Genomic DNA, 24,776 nt, shown 5'->3' with positions numbered 1-24,776 from the left:
GAGGTTCCTGTTCTGCTTCCTGTTTCCTGTCTATGAGCCTCTGTCTGCTAGTTTGACCGTATTTCTGTGCGGGAGACGTGCAGTGAACTGGGTATAGATTAGATATTAGGTTGCCCTGCTCAGATGCACTGAAAGTAATTAAATATCTTCTAATTTATCTGTGCGTGCGCGTGCGTGCGTGTGCGCCACAGGCACATTTGGGGACAACGTTGTCCTCAGATGTGGCCTGTGTCAGGAGATATTGTGAAACTGGGAACAAAATTGTTGTCCCCAATTGGATTTTACTGATGTTTCATAGGGTAATTAGATATGGAGGAAGGAATCTAAACATCAATGCAATGTCCCCCACATTTGTGTGTGTGTGTGTGTGTGTGTGTGTGTGTGTGTGTGTGTGTGTGTGTGTGTGTGTGTGTGTGTGTGTGTGTGTGTGTGCGCGCGCGCGCGTGTGCATGCAGTCACTGAAGGATCAGGTGGACAAGCATGGTAATGTTTATGTTAGAACTTTTACTCTTTCAGACTGCACTCCTTATTGTGTGTGTGTGTGTGCGTACACACACACGTGCACAAACATAACACGTGCTCTGTAACATCTTTGCGTGTTCATTTGGTTATATCTGCAGGCTACGCACACACTCTGAGATACAAATAAAATAAACACACGCCGGTTTTACTGTGCACACATTGGGTATTAAGAGGGCATTTGAGGTGTGTGTGCGGCACGCACTATGGCACGCCACTTCCACTGATTATTGTCATAGGACGTCAGCCTCTGCTAACCTGTGGGAGGTAACCCGAGTCTACCATGCTTACCTTGTGTAACCCACTCTCCTCTCCTCTCCTCTCCTCTCCTAAAAAACTACTTTGCCTTTGCCACCACTTTTCAACCTATCTTCATATAATGGGTCCTCACTAATAATCATGATAAAATGGCACAATTTTTTTCTACTCTGTATGTGTCTCATAGGAGGGCTGTGGGCGGTTCAGAAACCAGTGACATCCTTGTTGGGCAGATTTTTTTTTAAAGCCTGCAGTTTCTATTAGCTTGGATTCAACAGCGCGACACGTTGTGGGCTTGTAGATCGTCTATTTTCAGCAAATGAAAAAAAAAAACGACGGCATCAAGGCCCACCAAAATACATTTTGTTCGACTAAATCAGACGTAGATTTAGTCGACTAAAATCGTATGATATTTAGTCGACTAAAACTAGACTAAACGCTAAAACATGTCTCACCGGGCTCCCTGAGGGCACGGCAGAGTTGCGAGCGCCATCGCCACGACTACCATGATGAATGGGTAAAGCGTTGGCAGGCACAGACACTTGGAACGTAACACCTTTGTGACCTCGGCTGGTGTGTGTGTGTGTGTGTGTGTGTGTGTGTGTGTGTGTGTGTGTGTGTGTGTGTGTGAGTGCACATGCATGGTGTCGTGTGGATCCCTGCGGTCAGCAGTGAATAGCTGATAGTGATAGAATTGGGTGTTGAGTGTGGCTATTTTGTCACCGCACGCACGCACGCGTAAACCATCTGAAACTCCACCAGGGACCTCCATGGCATTAATGAACTAGGTAGGGTCGGCCTATAATGTCATATCATAATGAGGATATGGCATTAAGGGTTGTCTTTGTCCTGGTTTTAATTACTATGAGCCCTACTTCTGAATCAGGAAAATGGACCATGTCAAATAAAGGGAAACTTCCATGGATTTTGAAACATGGATTGTGTCAAAGGGAAACTGGATTTGGAAACAAATTACTATTTCAGTCAGACAACTCACGAATAGATTTAACCAATATTTATCATAGAATGAGAATTCAAGTGTGTGTATAATTATCTTGGCGTTCGGCTCTGCTGCATTTTCTCCTTGCTCGGCGCAATCAAACACCATCATTAAACATTAAGAGCAGGGAGATAGATATACAATAAAACCCCCCCATGGGGAACATACATAACAGAGCCCACCGGTGGTGCTGGGGTGGTGGTGGGAGCAAACATCATGTAACAACCAGCAACCATATGCAGAGGAAGGCAGGAAGAGCAGTCTAGTGAGCCCAAATGGTCAGCTGACTGCCACATCAGCGAATGACATGTGGGTCTTGCACACACTGAATACACCCACATAGTAATGCAGCATATTAACCCCTTGAGTATATGTATGCGCCCTTGAGCACGGCATGAAACCCCTCGAGTATATCTGACTGAACTAACTCCGCAAGCTACGTATCATTTGTTCAATGTGAGTAGATCTGGTCTACGTGTATTACTATTTCTATGCATGTGTATTTCTCCCCCGACAAGCAGGCGTGTAAGCTCTCGACGTCAAATGTGTTTAGTTTAATTGATGATGCAAAATGATGCACCTGCATGTAATTACCCGTTTGTCATATAAAATCCCATTATCTCCACAAAACAGCCTCATTCCTAATAAAAAACAGATTTTTAGCAATGAGGACAAACTGTTCAGGTTTGTAAATGTAGCACTAGTGACTTTGCGGCCTTGGGACGGTTCCCGTGTGGCTGACGAGTCACGACTCATGAGGGATCTCGTCATGTTTGTTTCTCAAATGAAAAAAAAGATGACCCGTCGCTGCATGGCATGGATTTCTTCTCCTTTTTTATTACCTTTTCATTAACGTCGTCTTTCTTCATTTCTCTATACCCTTTCACTTACTTTCTTTGTGTTAGGAAGACTTTAAGCTAGCCGACTCTCTTTGTGTGTGTGTGCGTGTGTGTGTGTGTGTGTGCGTGTGTGTGCGCGTGTGTGTGCGTGCGTGTGCGTGTGTGTGCGTGTGTGTGCGTGTGTCAGAATAGGGGTCAGTTGGTCACATAGCCAGGGTGGGTGGGCAGGTCATTCAATGTAAACCCTCTTTTATACAGCCAGCTGGGGCCCTTCTAAACACAAACACACTCGCGCACGCACACACACACACACACACACACACACACGCTTCCAACCTCTAATCCGCAGTGGCATTTATTTATTTCAGTCAAAATAAACGCAGTCACAGCCTCCTCCATTTAACAGATCTCTCTCACTCCCCCCCCCCCCCCCCCCACCCTTTCTGCTCTACCTCTACATGGCTGATAGGGTTTTATGCTCCACAGCGCTGAATGGCGCTGGCAGTCTGTCACTTATCTATGGTTAGATGGATTCTAACTGCATGCGTGCAACAGAAAAAATGCAGGCAGCTGATATGATTGGCAGAGCAGCCGAGAGAGAGAGAGAGAGAGGTTTGTGTGTGTTGTCGTCAGTGACATTGAACGCAGCAGGAGAGAGAGAGAGAGAGGTGAATGCACGGGGCCCGGGACGAAACGCAGCTTCTGTGAAAGAGATTGAACTATATACGTAGCTTCAAACTGCAGCGCAGATATGGAGTCTGCATGCAGGCACACTTGGGTTTAGTTCGTGTATTTGGGTTGCATACGGTATATATAACCCACAAATAAAATAAAACACAATGAAGTCCAGTTCCAGGACTTATTTCCATTGTGGTCCTCCTCAACTGTAAAGTAGTTGCGTTCTAACACTGTTTTTTACAGAAGCAAACACACACACAGACATATTGCATTATACATTTGTTGAAATCAAACCGCAGAAGGGTTGCACGAGTGCAGCAGAGGTTTCACAGAAGTTTGCCCCCTTCCCTTCCCACCATTTTGCAGTTGCCGTTTCTTAGTCTTCAAACGGTTCATATTTTAATGTTTTTTTTTATAGAAAAGAGCGCTCTCCTGTCCAACAGATGGAAATGTTCAGCGTTTGCTCTACAGAGCGTGATCTTTAGGGCTATCCCTCCCTACGTAGTCACTGGTTCAAAGGGAAGACCCTATGGCTACGCACACACACACACACACAGCCTACACATTCCGATCCGGTGAGCTTGTAGATGTAATGAGGCGATTATACAGAGGACTTCACGTACTCCACAACCCCGGCTCCATGTTCCATTCGCCTCTGCTGGGATGTCAGAGCTGAGCTCAGCATCCATCCAGCCTACACACACACGAGGCTAAAGGGGACAAGGGGAAATACTGACTGACTGCTCTATTTAGGAATGGAATGTATCCCTGGCACAGAGCAAGAGCAAACACTTGGTCTAGAACAGTTGACTCTGATGCTTATATAGCTGGCTCTCGAGCTGGGCAAAGCGCACCACGCCACGCTATCATAAGTTGGATTTGAATGCATACAAATGTATGTTCTTTGTCACGTTTTTTTCAGTTTTCAACTCTTTTTAACAGCTGTTTTTAAAGCTGTGGGTCCTAGAAATGTAGTGTGTGTGTGTGTGTGTGTGTGTGTGTGTGTGTGTGTGTGTCTTTCCTTTCGTCAGATTTAATTAGTGTGGTCGCTATAGGCTATATTTTGTTTTTGCCAGCAAATAAAGTGAACCTGCTTTTTGTTAACTTTTGCACTACAGAAAAGTGCAGCTTTTGGTCGTGCTTCACACACTGTTGTCACTGTGAACTCAGCTCCCAGTGGATTCACAGTGACTTGCATCAATGCAAACCACACTGGCAATTAGCCCTTCGCTAAACCCCACCCCAAAAAGCGATTGTCCAATCTGCCAATCCATATAGTTTAGCAACCGTTGTTATGCAGGTCAAGCTTTCGTCACCTCATAGCTGTCAGTGTTGTTTTGCATAGCTGTGTTGTTGAACATATACACAGCTTGACACAAAAAACCCTGTTAAGCTTAACGCCAATGCCGGCAATTGATCTTTTATAGTGCTTTTGGCATTGGGATGCTAGCTGTTTCTTTCAATCGCCTGTGTCTCCTATTCCTTGTCCCAGATGACATTTTTGGTCAAAACAAGGTTGCAATAACATCCGGTCTGGGTTTTTGGCTCTTCAAAATAAGAGTTGAATTATATCAAAGGTATTATTAAATGCTTTGTTTTTGTTTTTTTTTGCTTTTCCTTCTGCACCGTACTCCTTGTGTTTCACGCATGCACGCTGCCGTTCACCCGCTCAGAGCTCTGAAACTAGGGAGCTCTCCATGGTTTTGACCAGAAGGACTATAATGTTCTGACTTCACAGCATGCATCTCGTTTAGAATGCTTCTAGAGAGACTTTAGCATGACCAGCGCTATGGATGATTAATATCCCTCCCGGTTTCGGTGGGAAACGGAAGCTAGGGCTTTTCAAAGTGAAATCTGCCATATCTGCCGTTTTATTTAGAATAATTCCCTGGCAAAAGTATAGTGTTAAAAGGGACGCTCTTCCTCGTCCTTTTATCTGGTGTCAAGGCGACTACGACGTCAGACCGGCAGCGCTAGGAAGATGTAAGAGGCAGAGTGATGACAAAATAAGCCCAAATTGTCATCGTTAAGGACGATAGCTTGCGCCGGCCTCTCGTGCACAACATGTTGAACCCTCTATCTGGCTGCAGTCGCATGCAGGCCTTACCGCATCGTGTCATCTGGGCCCCATGTGTACGTACAGTATACGAGAGAGAGAGAGGTAGAGAGAACCCTCCTGACTACTGGATACAATAACCCCGGCTGTACTGTAATAACACGCCTCTCCTCCACCACCACCACCACCTCCACTAAGCAGGATGTGTGTTAGAATAACAGATTTGGTGTTGTTTTTGTGGAGAGGAGGAGGATGGGTTGGGTTGGCATGTGGCCCACATTCCTCCTCCATGACATCTACACACGCTGTCAGCAGCAACACGTACCGTACCGCCACTGGATATTTATAGAACCGTAGAACGTGCTGATGTGGACGCACGCACGCACGCACGCGCGCACGCACACACACATGCATAAAACGCCATTGTTCAAACCTGTGCATGCATTGAGACAGAGGCGTTGTTCCGCCTCGAATGTTCTGTGTGTGTGTGTGTGTGTGTGTGTGTGTGTGTGTGTGTGTGTGTGTGTGTGTGTGTGTGTGTGTGTGTGTGTGTGTGTGTGTGTGTGTGTGTGTGTGTGTGTGTGTGTGTGTGTGTGTGTGTGTGTGTGTGTGTTGTCCTTTTATATTCCATGAAATCCATTGCCTCTTCCAACAGATGGAAGCTGCTCACAATCCACCAGGAAATCTGTTTTTTTTCCCTCCTTCGTTTCTCTTCAGTTCTTCTCATTTCCTCCGTCTTCATTGGGACACTGTGTGTGAGACGACACGGTTACATCGCTGCTTTAGCTCTCAACCGACTGTGAAATGTATACAGTCCATGTGAGCGACCGAACACTCCATCTTCCGCCTCGTCTCCGCTTGTATATACTGTAGCGTCTTCCGCTCCTCTCTGCTCTCTCTCTCTGTCACCAATCATTGTATCTAATGCCCTAACCAACATTAAGCCTGGCTTATAGACGAAAATAGTCGATCTACAAGCATGTTGATCCGCTGTTCTCTGCCATAAATCAAGCATGTTGATCTGCTGTTCTATGCCATAAATCAGGCCACAGATTTGTCAGATGAAATCCACGTCTTTTTTTTTTTTACCTTGGCTCCCTAATGTTATCACATCTGCTGTGGAAAGAAAGAGAGAACGGGAATAAGGCCAGGTTATGGAATTTAACAACAGGCTTTTCTCCTTAACGCTCACGTAAAGATTTACGTGGTGAGGATACAGAGACAGGAAAAGAGGACAATTACATGCACATCCTCAACCCAAATTTGGACGAACAGTATAGAGATTGAAATGAAGGAAATGCTCTCACACTCGAGGACACAGACGGTCGGATGTTTCAAGATTTTTATAGCATGCAAACTAAGACTAACGTTTTGATGTTTTTAGAGTCAAATGTTTGAGTTCAGTCATCCACATATAGAAGGACTTCTCCTTTCTGAGAGCATTGACCTCTGTTTGGGGGAGGGGCTGAAGGGGCGCAAGACCCCCCTCAACATATTCTGCTTCTGCTCTCTCCTCTGACCACAGTACATTCATTTGTTCTCGGACGTTTTCATGTGTTTCCCTCTAGATTTGGGAAAAGAGTAAATGGCATCTCTATAAGGCTGGATTTTTGTAGAGTTCTGTCAGTCTGTACGAAACACAAATGTTGAATGTTGAGGTGTGTGTGTGTGTGTGTGTGTGTGTGTGTGTGTGTGTGTGTGTGTGTGGCAGAGCTTGGCTAGGGCAGCTCTGTCTAAAAGTCTGTCTCTACACAGCTCTGGCATCAGCCTATACAGCAACACACTGTACAACACACAAGTATGTGCTTGTGACGTGCACAAGCACACACACAAACAATAGCTCACTTCACAGTTCACACACAATGGTGCTTGACTGAGCAGAAGAATTTTCTTCGTGCACACACACACGCACACCTATACCTACACGGTACACACACCTACACACTTGCCACTCAACTCAGGCAGCCATACTGTAACGGTAGAGATTTCTTTCCAATGCTGCCTGTCAGTCTCCAGCGTCATTGCAGCATACTGTGGAAACACATGGAAGCATTCACTCAGCCGTGAGCCAACGACTCTGGGTCTCCTGAAGGAGGAGAGAGATGCATGTTTGGGCCATGAAGGGGGTCAGGCCTATACTTAACATCTCTGATCTCCAGCAGCGCGCTAAATAAACTCACAGCAGCATGGTATGGGTGTACCTGGCTCTGTGCCTGTCTGTGGCCGTATACGGGTCTGTTACGTGACTGCAGGTTAATATCTTAACAGTGAGCACTGATTGGGGCTTTAAGGCTCTCTGTCTCCGTCCCAGCTGTTAAAATCTCCCACTCAGCAGTATTTTTCCAGACTGTGTTGCTAGTTGCTACGTGCGCACGGGGCAGGAAATGGGTTTGGCACACATCCAAAGATACTGAGGGGAAGCACAAAGAGAGACCGAGAGGTGTATACTCTTACAGTTTTGGCTATCTTTTATACTGTTTGTTTTTTCGCTGCTAAAAATGCCGATATCTGGACTTACCGATCGTCATTGGATTTGCTGTGGACCTCCCTGCTCACCGGAGGTTTATGCCCTACTGATTTTGGTGATGCTATGGCACATATTCGGGGCGGGAACCTCTTTTGGTGTTTTAAAGCATTATGTTATACTTTAGCTATTGAAAAATAGTAGATCTACAAGCTCATAGCGCGGCACCGAGTAGGTCTGCTATTTTAGAAAAATCGTGAAAATGTGGATGCAAATCTTTGAATATATATTCTTTCGGAGCGAACGTTTTTAACTCAACTTTTTGCTTCTGGAGGGTCACTGGAACAACATATTTTCAGATGGGGGTCGGCGGCAAAATACATATCATTTTGGGGCTTCTTGACATGAACAAGTTTGAGCACCACTGACATAGAAACATGGGGGTTTTCAGAAAACTGTCAGGATTTAGAAGACATTTGTAGAATCGACCTATGGTCTAAATGGGTTAATGCAATTGGCAGTTTTTGATCACCCCGTGGCCTTTCCTCTAGCGCCACCCTTAGGTAAGAATCTGCACTTGTTTTCAGTTTTAAAGGCAGGTTGATAATATGTTTCAATACACAATATCCCCCCACATCATTGTTTAAAAATGTCCAGAGGATTACAATGAAACACTTTGTTCATTTAGTGAACTCTTTGTCTTGTTTTTGTCTGAGACAGGTTATGGGTTATAACTGTCATTACGTGTGTGTGTGTGTGTGTGTGACACTGTGTGTGTGTGTGTGTGTGTGTGTGTGTGTGTGTGTGTGTGACACTGTGTGTGTGTGTGTGTGTGTGTGTGTGTGTGAGTGATCCAGGGATGTACCATCATTTCCGTGTTTTGGCTTTCTGCCAGGCTATGAGCGAGAGAGAGAGCCACCGAGCCATCTAGGTAATTGGTGCTTACCTGGCAGGCTTTAGCATACACACACGTGCACACGCGTACACACACACACACACACACAGATGCGTGCGTGAACACATACACACACGGAGGATTAGGTGACATTAACTATGGCAGAAAATGGCATGAGTGTTTTAGAGGGAGACGGAGAGAAATGTAATGAGGAACTGCTAGGCATATATACTCTCCAAACACACACACACACACACACACACACACACACACACACACACACACACACACACACACACACTATCAACCTCTGTCAGAGGCTGTAAAGCATCAGTGCACTGAACTGTCCATGTGTGTGTGTGTGTGTGTGTGTGTGTGTGTGTGTGTGTGTGTGTGTGTGTGTACGTGCGTGCTCATGCGTGCACGGAGACATAGCTGTCACCCATCAGCCTCGTCATGTGCAGACATTCAGCCTTTTGTCTCAAAGCCACACACACACACACACACACACACACACACACACACACACACACACACACACACACACACACACACACACACACCTCTTCTGAGAGCCTCCCCGAGTCCCCAAAGCAGAGTATGAAATAATATTCTGCTGGTGTTGGGCTTATTTATATCATCCACGGCAGAAACACAATCAGTATGATAAACATTTAGTATTCAGTCCGTGTTAAACTGACATGATGTAACTTGAGTTTTGTTTGATTCAGTCGTCGTTTCGTGACACATTTTGTTCTGAGTTCCTCAGCAGTAAACCGACCAATTCCAGTTTAAGCCATTAAGTCTTCTAAATACTGACAGTTTTCTTGAAATACCTGTGTTTCTGTCAGTGGTGCTCAAACTATTTCATGGGACCCCCGACATATGTACAGAAAAAACAAACGTTGCCAGCATCAGTGTCGTCTAGTTTTAGAGGAAGACTTTGACAATGTTGTTGAGGATGTAATGTAAGCTTTTTTTTTTCTTCTTTCATTTAATTAGTATTATCACAAACATGAAACACATGTTTAAGTTATTCTACCGTATAACCTGATGTTTGAAGACTCTCCAATTGTCCTTCCTTCTATAAAGTATGTGTCATCAATCTGCCGTAATTGAGTGTGTAGTGTAGTGCGGCTGTACACTGTGCACGTGGGTGTGTAGAGACGGCCTGCACTCCAGCCAGGACTGGCAGCGTTCAAGGAGAGCACTGTTTACGAGCTGCAGTCATTTTACAAGTATTACATTCACTGGCAGTGATGTGGGCGCATAATATCACAATGACACTGTGAATAGCACGCACGCACGCACGCACACTCACACACACACACACACACTTGCGCACGCACGCACATGCACACACACACACGAGCGCGGCAAAGTATCCCTGTTATTCCAACCATGAATTACGCCATAGTAGCATTTTTTACGAGAGCACTCGCTCTTAATGGATCGGCGCAGCCGTTATCAGTTATTACCACGGCGATAAGATGTCTCGGAGTAATTATTTTCCGGCGAGGTGGAGACTTTTTAATGCGCCCCGCGCTGATGTCACAAGCTTTTTGTCTGCCAGCTGCCGCCGTGCCAAAGCAATTCCTGGGATGTGAGCTCCGGGTCGATCAGCACGCACCAACCCCACACCCGACACAGCGTTTCTCAGAGCCTCGCTGCCTCCCTCCGCACATCACTCACTCCATACAGCTCCCCGCGGAGGACAAAAGTACTCGTCAGGACTCGGGATGAGTCGACAACGTTGGACGAGTCCCCCCCAATTAACATTATGCACAAGTTTTTTTTTAATATCCGTGCAGAGATGATTAGCATGTCATAGCTTTAGGGGAGGGGGAGGAGAGAGAGAGAGAGACAATGTTTTGTCTTCCTAAAAATAAAACGGCTAGCCTGGCGGCTTGACGACAGAGGAACTATTTCTAGCTTCCATTATTTATTAATACCTCTTTGTTGTCGCTCATGTCCTAATCTCATTTCCTTTAGTCGTTAACGTCGTTCGACATCAAACACAGCTGCCAGAAGTGGGGCTGTAGTTGGGGGACCGAGGGAGGAGGGGAGAGCGAGAGAGACAGCATGGTTATTGCTGTTGGACACCCACTAAAGACCTCTTTAACAATGCTCATCATAGGGGAGACATTTTTCTATTAAAGCCAGGGGAAACTTACTGTCAGCGAGCCGTTGTTTTGACTACATGAAATAAAACGTGTCTCCGATGTGATCCGCGTGGGGCTTTACGGCGGAGCTGACGCCGTCCATGTGTTTGTCGCTTTAGATCGAGGCCGACCCGAGGAAACCGCATCACGTGTTTGTTATGAAAAGGAAAAGGGTGTATGTGTGCCATGTATGTGACTTTGTGTGACCTCCACTCAACAATAACATCCTCTGTCTCCGAGCCAGGGATTAGCCACACATGAACTCACTGTCCCATGACGCATTCTTCTACCCATTCGTTCACTATATATACTATGGGGTTTTGCAACACTTTTTCCTACCATGGGGTGTTGTGGGAGATGAAGTCTGCAGCACATTGTCATGTTAAAATATTTGGTCCTGTGCCTGTGCCCGCGAGCTAAAGCTGTGTTACGCTATAAGCTCTCCAAACTGTTGAAAATCACTTCTTTGGCACCAAGCAACCCTATTATTGACCGCAGTCCCACAGGAGCCTATACTAGCCCCCCCCCCCTCTCTTCTCTTCTTACCAAATTGTTTCGTTGAATATAGCTCAAGATGGTTAGATCTGCTATTTTCAGCGAATATTCATCCTAGAAATGAGTTTGTAGAGCTCTGAGACATACTTTATTTTAAGGAAAACAAATTGCAATTTGTTTTCTTAAAACAAAGTAAGTCTCGGAGCTCTACAAACTGATGTACGGATGTTCTTCCTCTTCCTTGAGGTTTGCCTTGAAGCCTGCCATCCAGCTTTGAGATGTGCACACAGTGTTCTCTGAACTACACCGTCATGACGTTAATGTTTTAGATGTGCACACAGTGTTCTCTGAACTACACCGTCATGACGTTAATGTTTTAGATGTGCACACAGTGTTCTCTGAACTACACCATCATGACGTTAATGTTTTAGATGTGCACACAGTGTTCTCTGAACTACACCATCATGACGTTAATGTTTTAGATGTGCACACAGTGTTCTCTGAACTACACCATCATGACGTTAATGTTTTAGATGTGCACACAGTGTTCTCTGAACTACACCATCATGATGTTAATGTTTTAGATGGGCACACAGTGTTCTCTGAACTACACCATCATGACGTTAATGTTTTAGATGTGCACACAGTGTTCTCTGAACTACACCATCATGATGTTAATGTTTTAGATGTGCACACAGTGTTCTCTGAACTACACCATCATGACGTTAATGTTTTAGTTGTGCTGACGGGTCCTCCTTGTGTTTCCTTCTCTGCAGGACGACAGCGACGGCATCCCGTGGTCAGAGGAGCGGGTGGTGCGTAAGGTGCTGTACCTCTCCCTCAAAGAGTTTAAGAGTGCACAGAAACGACAGCTGGACGGGGACGGGACTAGCAACCCCAACGGTGAGTCTCCTCTCCTCCCCGAGGAGGTTTCCTCTGTGAAAAAAGGTAGTCGACGAACATTTTTCGAAATCGACACTGTATCGGAGGATGTTCTTTGGAGATCAAGGTGAAGTAGCGGGACGGGACGGGACGCCCGCTGGCCTAGCGGTCAAGGCGCATCATGCCACATATAGGCTCTGGCCTGACAGCACGTCGCGTGTTCGAGTCCCACTCATGACGACCTTTACTGCATGTCTCTCCCCTTCTCTCTCTCTCTCCCTCCTTCCTGTCCATTTTCACTTGATACTATCAATAAATGAAGGCCAAATTAAAAATAGCCATTGGGCTGGAACACTTTTTTGTTTTAATAATTTTAATATTCATGCTAAAAGATCACCATTTATTAAAAAAAACAATAATAATGAACTGTCAGATTCACTGAAAAGCACATCAGTCATTACTTATGCTAAGGGTTGAGATTATTATTAAATCTTAACGTTGATTCATGTTATTATTAAGACTCATTATAGTCATTTTTTATGATATACTAATATAAGCTTGTTACTCATGGCCCCTTGAGAAGCTGACCCGTTTTTGGTCCCGAGCCATAGGTTAGGAGATTCTGTATACAAATCAGTGTTGTTTTTAGCAGCAGATTTTAATTCTAGTCAGTCTCTTGAATAGTTTTCACTTAGTTTTAGTCACATTTTAGTCACCTGGAATGTTTTAGTGTTAGTCTAGTTTTGGTTGACTATATATCATAAGATTTAAGTCGACTAAATCTACAGTTGATTTAGTCGACTAAAATGTATTTTGGCGGGCCTTGATGTCGTCGTTTTTTTCACTTGCAGTGTGACGCGTTGTGGGCTTGTAGATCGTCTATTTTCAGCATGCAACTAATTGTAAAATGACTTACTGGATGTCTTGTCCACTAGTCCCTTCCTAACATTTTAGTCTAGTTTTTGAGTGGTGCAACCACTCCCTTATGGAGCTGTGTGTGTGGCTGGCTGGGTAGCTGGCTGGGTGTGTCTGAGCACCAATAGCATGGTTGTTTTTCATCCCCTGTGCGAAACCTAACACACATACAAACACACACACACACACACACAAACACACGCACACATTAACTGTGCTTTCGGGTGTGCCAGTACAGTACAGTGACAGTACAGTACAGTACAGTAGAGGGACCCCCACACCGTAACTCTGTCATTTCTCAACCGTTTCGGACGTGGGGCGGCTCGCCGGAATCGGCCTCCCACCCTGGGCGAGTTCCTGGGGGTCTGGATGTTCCAGGGACCCCCCAGGGGACTCCCGGGGACCCCCCAGGGGACTCCCCGGGGACCCCCCAGGGGACTCCCCGGGGACCCCCTGAGATACCCACATAGTAACTCTCATTTCTCAACTGTTTCGCACGTGGGCCGGCTCACCGGCCCACGGAGACCCCCACACGGAGTTGCACCACTCACTTCACACGGGTGTGATGTTTATTTGTTGACGAAATTGTCAGTATATTTAGTTTTCGTCAGTGGAAAAGGGTAGTTGACGAACATTTTTCGTCTTACTTTTAATCGACAAAATCAACACTGATATTACAAATGCTCCAATTACCAGTCCGTATTTCACCCAACAAAAACGTGCAGACTTTGCAGTGCTGCGTGTGAACCTTCAGCAACAAAAGAAAGGGGGATAGCACTTTTGTTTTGAAGCACACCTGTCCTTGTGTGGCATCGGTGCTCTGAACTAAACAAAAACCAAAGCCTCCGCCGAGCCAACAGTGGAGATTTGAACTTCACATGCCGCGTCTCAGAAGCTATTCTCAGTCAGTAGACGGTAACACAGCCCAGACACACAGAGGAGAGAGAGAGAGAGGGAGCTCTGGAAGTTTAGACCCAGCTGAGGAAGCCAGCCAAAAGCAAGCAGACAGACCTATTTCTTTTCAAATAGGGCGTCTTTAATTTTAATACGTTTTATAAAACATGGCACTGGAGGGGGCCAGCCGTCTAGAACAGGTTTCGTCTGTATGCGAGTATTGTTTTGGTAGGTTGCTCGACGTGACTTGTGATTGGCTGAAATGGGGGTAGGGAGGGAGCGATTGGCTGTTCACTTGGACCACAAGCGAGGCGGTGTAGACATGTTGGAGGTACTGAAACCAGGTGGAGGGGGGGTGGTGAGGTTTTACACTACTTTCCCTATTAGGAAACAAGCGCTCTCTTACGTCTGCACTCTTATACGGTAACAATAATGGCATTCTGTATGTATATCCCCACAAATGTAAAGCAGTGATGGTGCAACTCACGCTGCTATACATGCAAACGGTACAATCACAGCGCAGCTGACGTGAACCACACGGATCTGCTCACAGCTCACGATGGCACATTATCATATCATCTGATGCTGAGTGAGTTTATTACTGTAGTTTATTCAACAAGTTAGATTGGAGACGTGTCGTCCGGTACAGTAAAGTATAGCAGGAGTTCCTCCTCACTCTGCCCAATATTATCCAGTTTGGTGACAGTCAAACTACAGTAGCTCTTGCCGTGATTTCATGTTTATTCATGCTTATCCATCTTTCTTCATGCTTATCCAACAAAAGTGCAGGCGTGCGGCATTATTAAAAACAAACAGCTATGCCGCGCGATCATAGTTATAATAGTCGCGATGGAGTTAAGTAGGTAGGTACCCGCTTTGCGGCGAGATCAAAGTGTGTCGCCACTCTCTTACTATTCCACTCGGCCTGCATTCACCGGCTCTGTTTTGCAGTTAATCCTTCACTCACTGGCTGTTTCAGAACACGATGTTTTAATGCTTGATTGGATGGAAAGAATATCATATTTTACCGCCGACTAATCGACTATAAATCAATTTTGATGGTAGTCGAGTCGACTATCAAAAATCACGTTTGGTTAATGCCCTAGTGTGTAGTCTACTGTAAAATAATGAAGGAAAGCACTATAGTAAATGTTTTCAGTAAAAATGTAGGCTGGATTCAGTTCAGCCAGATACATTTACAGTAGCCTTTTACATTTTACAGCATTGTCAGGCCATCTTTTTTTTCCCCTCTTCTCCATAATGTTTTTATGCACACAATTATCCTCCCGTCTGTGTTTGTACTAGAAACCCTCGTCTCTCCTCCAGTGTGTCTTGCGTATCGTCGCATCTCTCCGTCTCATGCAGAACAGCACTGCCACTCCAGAGCTCCTCGGGGCCTTTTAAGCCACTGCGGGTAGCTGACCTTATCGCCTGAATAAAAATGAGCCATTAGAATGCGTTCGGCAAAGCGCATGCGAGCTCGCTGGGGGTACCCGGCAGCAGCCTCGCACCGACACAAAAGGGGGAGCTGCTGGTGAATAGACGGGCCCCGCTGTTTCAGAGAGCCCTGGGTTAGAGTACGGCTTTGGGTTCTTCTGTACACACACACGGTTTTCCTCCCGTCTCACTCAGACGTTGTGGTTGAAACCGTCGGCCATTTTGGTAGGATCAGACTCAGCGTGCGCTCCATCCTGAATGGGCGGCCCCCCGCCGTTTTAGAGGACTGTGGGTTAGAGGCTCGGGCGAGACATGCTGCAACTCTCACAGGCAGCGCGGGGAAACCGTAAGCCATTTCAGAGAGGCAGACCCAGCATGGATATGATTAATACATCATGTCCTGCAGTTTAAGCCATTCTGGGCGGGAACCCCTGTTGGTGTTTTATGTTGTCATACTTTAGCTATTGGGAAAATAGCAGAAATTGCTTCTGGGGAGGTCCCTGGGAACCACATATTTTCAAATGGGGCTCGGCGGCCAATTACATATATTTTTGGGGGTCCTTGACATAAAAATGTTTGAGCACCACTGACATGGAAACATGAGGTTTTTTCAGAAAACTGTCATGATTTAAAGACATTTGTAGAATGGACCTCGGGTCTAAATGGGTTAAGGAGACAATAGGTGACACAGATTTAACCCATGGTTTGGTTAACAGATATTGTGGTTTGTTTTTAGGGGCTTGGCAATATAATATCGGTATTGGAACAATATCGTGGTGACCGTATGAGACTAGATATTGTCTGGGATTTTTTGGATATTGTAATAACGTCATTATTATGAATTATATTGTCTTCACAATAACGACGTATTTGGTCAAACATTTTTAGATTTTGTCCATATCGCTAAATCCTAGATGTTAAATATATTTCTGTTTTTTTTTTTTTTGTAACTCAGAAGTTTCTTTCTGTTTTATTTGTACATACCTGTCCACCATTTTGAGAAAGCCGTGTCGTCCGACTGAGAAGAGGTCAGAGGCACAGCTGGCAATGAGCCAAGGAAACGACGGGCCGTCACCTCCCATACACATCTGTTTCTCCCTCCCTCCATCTCCCCTTCCCTCTCTCTCTTTCTCACCGGTGTTGTGTGGCAGCAATCTGTTTCTGTGTGTGTGCGCGTGCACGTGTGTGTGTGTGTGTGTGTGTGTGTGTGTGTGTGTGTGCGCGGTTGTGTACGTGTGTGTGTGTGTGCGGGTGTGTACGCGTGTACGTGTGTGTGTGTGTGTGTGTGTGTGTGTGTGCATCTCTGCCCACAACCAGTAATCATGCCATATCCATGGCCACTTTACCTCTCCATGTTGGCAGACATCCATCCTCCCCTCCCTCCCTGCCTTGTTCATTCTCCCTCTCCTCCGTCATGCTGTCCTTCTTTATCACTTCCTGTCTCTCTCACTCCCTCGCTGCATTATTAAACAAAATGACACTGTGCCCTTCTTCTTCCTTCACCCCCCATCCCCCCCCCTCCCTCGTCTTCTTCCTTCACCCCCCATCCCCCCCCCCTCCCTCGTCTTCTTCCTTCAGCCCCCCCCCCTCCCCCCCTCGTCTTCCTTCACCCCCTCCCCCCTTCTCCTCTTCCTCTCTCTCTCTCTTTCCCAGTGTATGTCACACTGTTCCTCTCTTCCCATTCTTCCTGTGGGTCGGTCGGTCCCCTTGTCCATCCCCAAGTGCCGGGTTTTATTACACCATCAGTAGGTAAAGTGAATGGCACATCGAGTTGCAAAGCAACATGCAAAGTGAGTTTAACATTGTTTAACGTTGTTTAGATAGGACTTTTCTGTTTGGATGCACCGGTTGTCAAGGCCAGAAAGTAGCTTTTTGCCACTCAGTAGGCATTCCTGCATAACTTCCGGTTTGATGATGTCACACGCATACCCTCTATAGGAGTGGTTGCACCACTCAAAAAAAAAAAAAAAAAAAAAAAAAAAATATATATATATATATATATATATATATATATAAGAATATAAGAACTGCCACTGACCGGTCTGCGTGAGGTCGGCGGGAATAAACCAGAGGGTGAGCGTGTTTTAAGGCGAGCATTCTGGATATCATTATTGCAGCCTGCCTGTTCTCTTTTATCTCCAGGATATATCCTCTTCCCCTCCTCCCCTCCTCTCCTCCCATCTCTCTCTCTTATCTCGTCCCCTCTCTCTATTTCCCAGAGTGCTATTGATGGAGGAGCTGGCTTCTGGCCAAACTCTGTCCGTCTGTATTTATGTCTGTCTACTACCTGCTGCTTCATCTTCCTGACGTCTCTGTTCCATTACACCTCTGTCTGTGTGTGTCTGTAGCCTGAGTGACCATGAAGCATCTCTGTCTGTCTGTGTCTGTAGCCATGAGTGACCATGAAGCATCTCTGTCTGGCGTATGTCTGTGTCTGTCCCTCGCCACCTGCGCCTCATTGTGACCAAAATGCAACTAAGTGCAATGGCTTAGCACACAGTGTCTCATGGTGTCCTCTCTGCAGCTAATGCCCCAGGCTAGTGTCCATGGTGTCCTCTCTGGAGCTAATGTCCCAGGCTAGTGTCCATGGTGTCCTCTCTGGAGCTAATCCCCCAGGCTAGTGTCCATGGTGTCCTCTCTGGAGCTAATGTCCCAGGCTAGTGTCCATGGTGTCCTCTCTGGAGCTAATGCCCCAGGCTAGTGTCCATGGTGTCCTCTCTGGAGCTAATCCCCCAGGCTAGTGTCCATGGTGTCCTCTGGAGCTAATGTCCCAGGCTAGCCAGAGAGGGAGGCTGGGAATGGAATGGAAAGTGGGATGAAAGGAGATCTGGAATGGAGTCGAAGAGAGGGTTGTTTCCATGTATTGTGTTCTCCTCCTCTACCAACCAGCAGTACCGTCGTAAAACCCTGCCTTCCTCTTTGATCCCTCGGGCCGACAATCTCTGATCTACAAGCCTTGGCTGTTGTGGTGCACGACGAGACCACAACGAATCATATCAAGGCCTTCAGACACGCAGAGAAAAGGCTGCATGTCTCTGGGTATTGTTATGCGTGTTTGGATTCAGGCTTGTGGTCAGTGTCGTGTGTTGTACCCAATGGATATTTAGCAAAATAATCCATCTACCAGCTTCTAATTATAAAGTGGGTCTGCGAAATGGATCGTATGGGGAGTTTCCCCTAAAATAAAATAAACTGCCCATTGTTTCTTTTTATACCATCCCACAGTTGTGTGCAGACAGACATGGAGGATAGGATATGAATAGAGAATATAGTGCTGTACTGAAACGACTTGGATTAAACATGTACCGTACATGTTTAACACTGCACACTGTACAACACTGCAATCATGCGGAAATGCCGTCATCCCACAGGGAAAGATGACATACTGTATGATAACCGTACAGTACATTCAGTTTTGAATGGCATCCTATTTAACGTTTACTAATTAGACTTTTATTGCGTGCTTTTATGCATGACTTTAAGATCACAGAGTAAATGGCATGAACCCTAGTATGAACCCTAGGCTAACTAACTGACGGGAAATGCACGTTTTCATAGTAAATGCTATGAGCTTGTAGATCTGCTATTTTTCAATGGCTAAAGTATATAACATAATGCTTATAACACCAATAGGTGTTCCCGCCCCAAAATGGGTTAAGCTCGCATAAATGTAATTATAAACCTTGCCCCCATAGGAGGCACCGTTGGGACTCAGGCCACCCCCAACACGACTATAGGCCTCAACTGGCACCAGGGGCTCCAGTAGAGGCCCCTGACCCACCAGGGGCCCCAGTAGAGGCCCCTGACCCACCAGGGGCTCCAGTAGAGGCCCCTGACCCACCAGGGGCTCCAGTAGAGGCCCCTGACCCACCAGGACCCACCAGGGGCCACCAGGGGCTCCAGTAGAGGCCCCTGACCCACCAGGGGCTCCAGTAGAGGCCCCTGACCCACCAGGGGCCCCAGTAGAGGCCCCTGACCCACCAGGGGCTCCAGTAGAGGCCCCTGACCCTCCACTCCTGTCTTGTCTGCCAGGCCAACCCTCCCCTCCCCCCCTGGACGCCCCCCACACATGTGTGCTCCTCACACAGGCGCTCATGTGCAACCAGCATATGCAAAAGGACTCTGCAGGGAGGCGGCAGCAGCATGTGCTCATGCCAGTTAGTTTAGCATGCTGTCGGGACATGTCATGCGTCTGTCATTTATTTGTTTCTAAGCACAATTAGAGATAATTAGCTAGCGAGTGCATTTTTGGAGGCAGGAGCAAATAAGCAGTTTAGTGGTGTTTTGCCTGTTTATGCACACATTGTCTAGACTTGAGGTTCACGATGCCCCCTGTCAGCTTCTGCCACGGCTGCTTATTATGTTTTTATTTTGCATTAGTGAGACTAGAAGCTCCACCAGCCAATAGTTTCACATCATATCTACAATCTAGCTTCTACACCAGTTATTCAACAAGATTTAACCCGTTTAGGCCTGACGTGGAATTTTTTAAAATGTCTTCTAAATTCTGACAGTTTTCTGAAATACCTCATGTTTCTGTATCAGTGGGGCTCAATATTTCATGTCAAGGACCCCAAAAATAATATGTAACTGACCACCGAACCCCATCTGAAAATATGTTATTCCAGGAACCCCTCAGAAGCAAAGATTTGAGTTAAAAACGTTCTGAAAGAATATATATTCAAAGATTTGAGTTAAAAACTTTCTGAAAGAATATATATTCAAAGATTTGTGCTGCATTTTCGCGATCTTTCAAAAATGGCAGACCTTCCCGACTTAACCCATTCCCGTCCAGAATGGGTTAAGTCGTTTAACCGTTTCCAGTGATGCAATTTAATTAATGTTCTGCTGGGATGTGCTAAAACATTTTAGACAAAAGAAGGGGAAAAAAGCGTGTGCTCGTGCAGAGATGCAACCGAAAGGTGAAACGCGGTGGACTTTCCCCTTGCAATGGAACTTGAACAAAGATTGCGTTGCAATAACCATTCATTAAAAAGGTGACTAATCGTGAGCATTGAGAACTTCAATTGAAGCGGAGCGGTTTTTGTTTTTCTATTGCATGATAATGTTCTGTTGGCGGGGCCTGTCGTGCAAACGGATGCATTGTAGAGTCGTGAATCACCCATAGCCTATAGACTTACAGTCGCTTCCATTGCCAACAGAAAGCCTTGCAATGGTCTTACTCACCATGCCTTCTGACCGCAACCATGACTGTACCTCTGTTCTCAGGTACAGGCCTGCCCTGTGTGTGTGTTCTGTGAGAGAGTATGTACGTACTGTTACTGTATGTAATCACAGAATAACCAAAGCAAGTGCATTTGTTTTGAAATATGGAGAATTGTAAAATATAATGGCGGATTGGTTCGTGTTTGTCAGTGCTATTTGTGCTCAGTCAGGCTGGAAGGACATGCATGGTTAGAGTTAACTATGAAATTGTGCATTTCCCGTCGGTCACGCCCCATATATGGTCATGCCCCGTGACATCACGTGATGTCATCAATATTAAGCCCATATATGGAGATCCCTGATGTTATCAATATTGGCCAGCAACTCTACATCTATTACATATGTTGATCCTTCCACATCCATCATTCCTCTTCGATGTCTCCCTTTTGACTGATACCTGTCCATTTAAACTCTAGACGGGCCTGGAGCGCGAAAACTAGAGTTCTCAACAGGCCCGGCCCTACCTGGGCCCTCATCAAACCCTGTACACTCAAGACACGATGGCCAGTACAGAATTCATTCTATATGTATGTGTGCGTGCGCTCGCGCGCCGCGGGGGGTGAGAGCGAGGACCAGAAAGTGTATTTATAATACTAAAATGTAGGCTAAAATAAATGACATGCAGTGAGAAATGCATATATTGTTATATCAATTATCATATCATACCATACCATACAAGTGTTAAAGCGCCCATGTGCGTTTTAACAAAGAAACACAGAATGTTTAAAGATGTATGTGTGTGATCAGCCAGTTTGAGCACATACTGTACATATAGATGCAGTATACCACTAATCCAATTTCAACTTGTTTTGGGTCTGTGCTTAGACCAACTAGTTTGGCTAAGCCATGCATGTGCAAGCAGCTCCACATGTGCTCATCTGTGTGTGAACGAACGAACGAAGCTAGCGCGAGCTTCCCTCCCTCCCTCCTCTCCGTCACTGATCCCACGGTGCCTGGACTTGTTTCCGCAGTTTAGTAGCCTCCCTTCTTCGCTAACGGGCCGTCACTTTACGCCAACGCTCCGGCGCCCTGCCGTCATTATCACCCCTAATATATTTTCCCTTTGACACCCAACTATTAGGGGGTTTGTGGTTGCAGGATGACTGACGCATCCCCTGAAACATCAGGATGACTGACACATCCCCTGAAACATCAGGATGACTGACACATCCCCTGAAACATCAGGATGACTGACACATCCCCTGAAACATCAGGATGACTGACACATCCCCTGAAACATCAGGATGACTGACGCATCCCCTGAAACATCAGGATGACTGACGCATCCCCTGAAACATCAGGATGACTGACACATCCCCTGAAACATCAGGATGACTGACACATCCCCTGAAACATCAGGATGACTGACACATCCCCTGAAACATCAGGATGACTGACACATCCCCTGAAACATCAGGATGACTGACACATCCCCTGAAACATCAGGATGACTGACGCATCCCCTGAAACATCAGGATGACTGACACATCCCCTGAAACATCAGGATGACTGACGCATCCCCTGAAACATCAGGCGGATGGAATTTTTGCCTTTTGGGTGGGCAGAGCTGGAGGCGTGGCACAGCCCATGCAACCCCTCCCTGTTAACCCTTTTAGGTCTGATGTTGAAATTAAATAAAAAGTCTTCAAAATCCTGACAGTTTTCTAAAAAACCTTATGTTCTCAATATTTCTTGTCAAGGACCCCAAAAATGTTGTTGTTCCTGCAGGGACCTCACCAGGAGCAAATATTTGAGTTAAAATGTTCACTCTGTAATAATATACATTCAAAGATTTGAGGCACATTTTCACGATTTTTCAAAAATAGCAGCCCTACAAGTTCAAGCTTGTAGATCTGCTATTTTTCAATAGCTAAAGTATAACATACTGCCGTTTTAAAACACCAAAAGGGGTTCCCGCCCAAAATGGGTTAAAGTGACAGGAAGCAACAGGAAGTGACAGGCTAATGGAGGGCGTCAGGTGATTGGGCAGGGTTTGAAACGACATCGATTTTGCCATCAGTGGCTTCGTGGAACATTTATGCTGTCCGTTGAGTCATTGTTTGGTATTTCACAGCAAAGCGATGACATCTGCATTGATGTTGATGTCTAAAGTGTGTTCAAGCAGGGACTGTTGTTAAAAAAGGGTGCTTTTGATTGATATTATTCGTCATTCAGTCTTCCGCGCTAATTACTGCAAGTCATTTTCAGCTCTGAATGATGCAAAGAACCGATAATCTAACTCTGTCTCTCTGTAATTATTCATGGCATTTGCAGTGCCTCTATTCTTATTTTGTATGAATAACATGCTTTGAACCTGTCTGCCTGTTTTTAATAAGTCAAGTCATGCCCACATAACTTTTCCAGATACTTCACTGCTCACGTAGAAATCCAAGGCTGGTTCAAATTGACTTAATTCGTCTTGTCTCTCTTAATTACCGTCGACTTTCCACCCTCCTCTTTGGGCCTAATTGGAATTCTCCCTGCCTGTTGTTGCTTTTGATTTGAGAATCTGTCTGGGGGCTTATTTTGTTTGTCTAACTTGGTTTGCTAAATATTTAATTACATCTCAGTCGATTGGGATCACTCTGAATGCCAAGTGGGGAAATATCTTGTCTTTGGTTTGGCCTTGGCTTTGATTCCTGGGGTTTGTCCGAGCAACATAAAATTCCAGTGTCATCTACAAGGGACGGCTTGTATTGTAAAAAAAACACTACAGTATGCACATGCGTGCAATAAACACAGGCGTGTTGCATTTCTCAGGCCAAAAGGCTACAAATAACACTCAAATGGAATGGGAGAATGAATGTTTTTTGTTTAGTTTTATCATTTCCACACCTATTCCAGCTCCGTTTCGTGAACTAATTATATCTGTAATATAACCCTGTTCTAACCCCTTTTGGTGTTTTTAAGCATTATGTTATGCTTTAGCTATTGAAAAACGCAGTGTGGCTTGAGCAACACTTCTACGGTTATTCTGCAGCAATGTTTGCTGGCCATGTTCGGGCGTTTCGTAGCTTTTTGTCACTGCTAGTGTGAACGCAGCTTTCCATAACTTTTATCTCCTGCCTGGGGCTTCAATTCCCATATGAGAGACCAATTTTGCACTCCCTGTTAAGGTTCATGACCTTATACCTACCCTAAACTACCTCAAACCACTGCAGATGTGCTAGTTATAGACATTGTACTAACATACTCTACCAACAGTTTGGTTAACTCCATCTCCACCGCTAGCTGTTAGCATAAACCCCAGCTCCAGGGGCCAGCATACACGTTCACCTTAAGAAGTCGGAGTATTCAAAATTCTGAATATTCTTCTCTGGCCTGATATCATTGAGGACACGCTAGGACATGTACACACGTCCTTTGTACGTGTCGATTGGGTTCCCTAGGACGTGTGGAGCTGTCCTACGGACGGAAACGGTTAAAGGACCAGCGCCATATAGGTTTTTTATATATATATATATTTTTTTGTCAATATACATATTATCCACATGATTTTGTAAAAAAACGGTTAGGAAGAAATTCCCCTTTAAGCAAGGCATTCCACCTCTGTGCGCTCCTCCAGGTTAGAGGTGCTCATTTTACCAACAGTAGAAGACTGTGTTTGTATTTGGCAGCTCACCAGATTGGAAGGGTACTGTATGTTAGTTTATGCATGTGGTGCAGGCAGGGCCCGTGCCTATAAAAAGCAAGCAGGGTCAACCGACCCTCAATAAATAAAACATGAAAAATGCTCTTACGGTCGTGTAGCTCAGGTAATGACTGTGTGATTGCAGTCATTTCAGAGTTTGAGGGTTGATGCTTGATAGACTGCACACTTGCATGTCATACTAGCTAAATTGTTTGCCATGGGTGTACATTTACTGTGCAGTCAGCATGTCTTGGCAACTTCCCATAGACGGCCCATTCATCCATTCAACAGTCCTACTGTATCTAATTGTATTAAATAACGTCAAACTCACCAACATTGCAGCTGTACGGAAAGCTTGAATTATCCTCTTTCTATCTGCAATGTGTTTGTTAAATAAAAATCCACTGTAGACATGTTATGAGCTA

The 24,776-nt window shown here is 45.5% G+C and overlaps 1 protein-coding gene across 1 annotated transcript in view; it reads left to right on the top strand.

The window, feature by feature from the left end:
- The window catches only part of jarid2b (jumonji and AT-rich interaction domain containing 2b), a 156,113-nt gene that overhangs the window by 60,979 nt on the left and 70,358 nt on the right, over positions 1-24,776 (top strand). The window contains exon 2 of the mRNA XM_080786756.1: positions 12,143-12,269. Within this exon, the coding sequence (XP_080642882.1) occupies positions 12,143-12,269 (127 nt within the window). The remainder of the gene's footprint in view (positions 1-12,142; positions 12,270-24,776) is intronic.

This window comes from Protomyctophum bolini (genome assembly GCF_963924005.1).
Source record: "Protomyctophum bolini genome assembly, chromosome: 17".
Classification (NCBI taxonomy): domain Eukaryota; kingdom Metazoa; phylum Chordata; class Actinopteri; order Myctophiformes; family Myctophidae; genus Protomyctophum; species Protomyctophum bolini.
The sequence above is the reverse complement of the archived record's forward strand: the minus strand, read 5'-3'. Positions and strand labels throughout refer to the sequence as shown.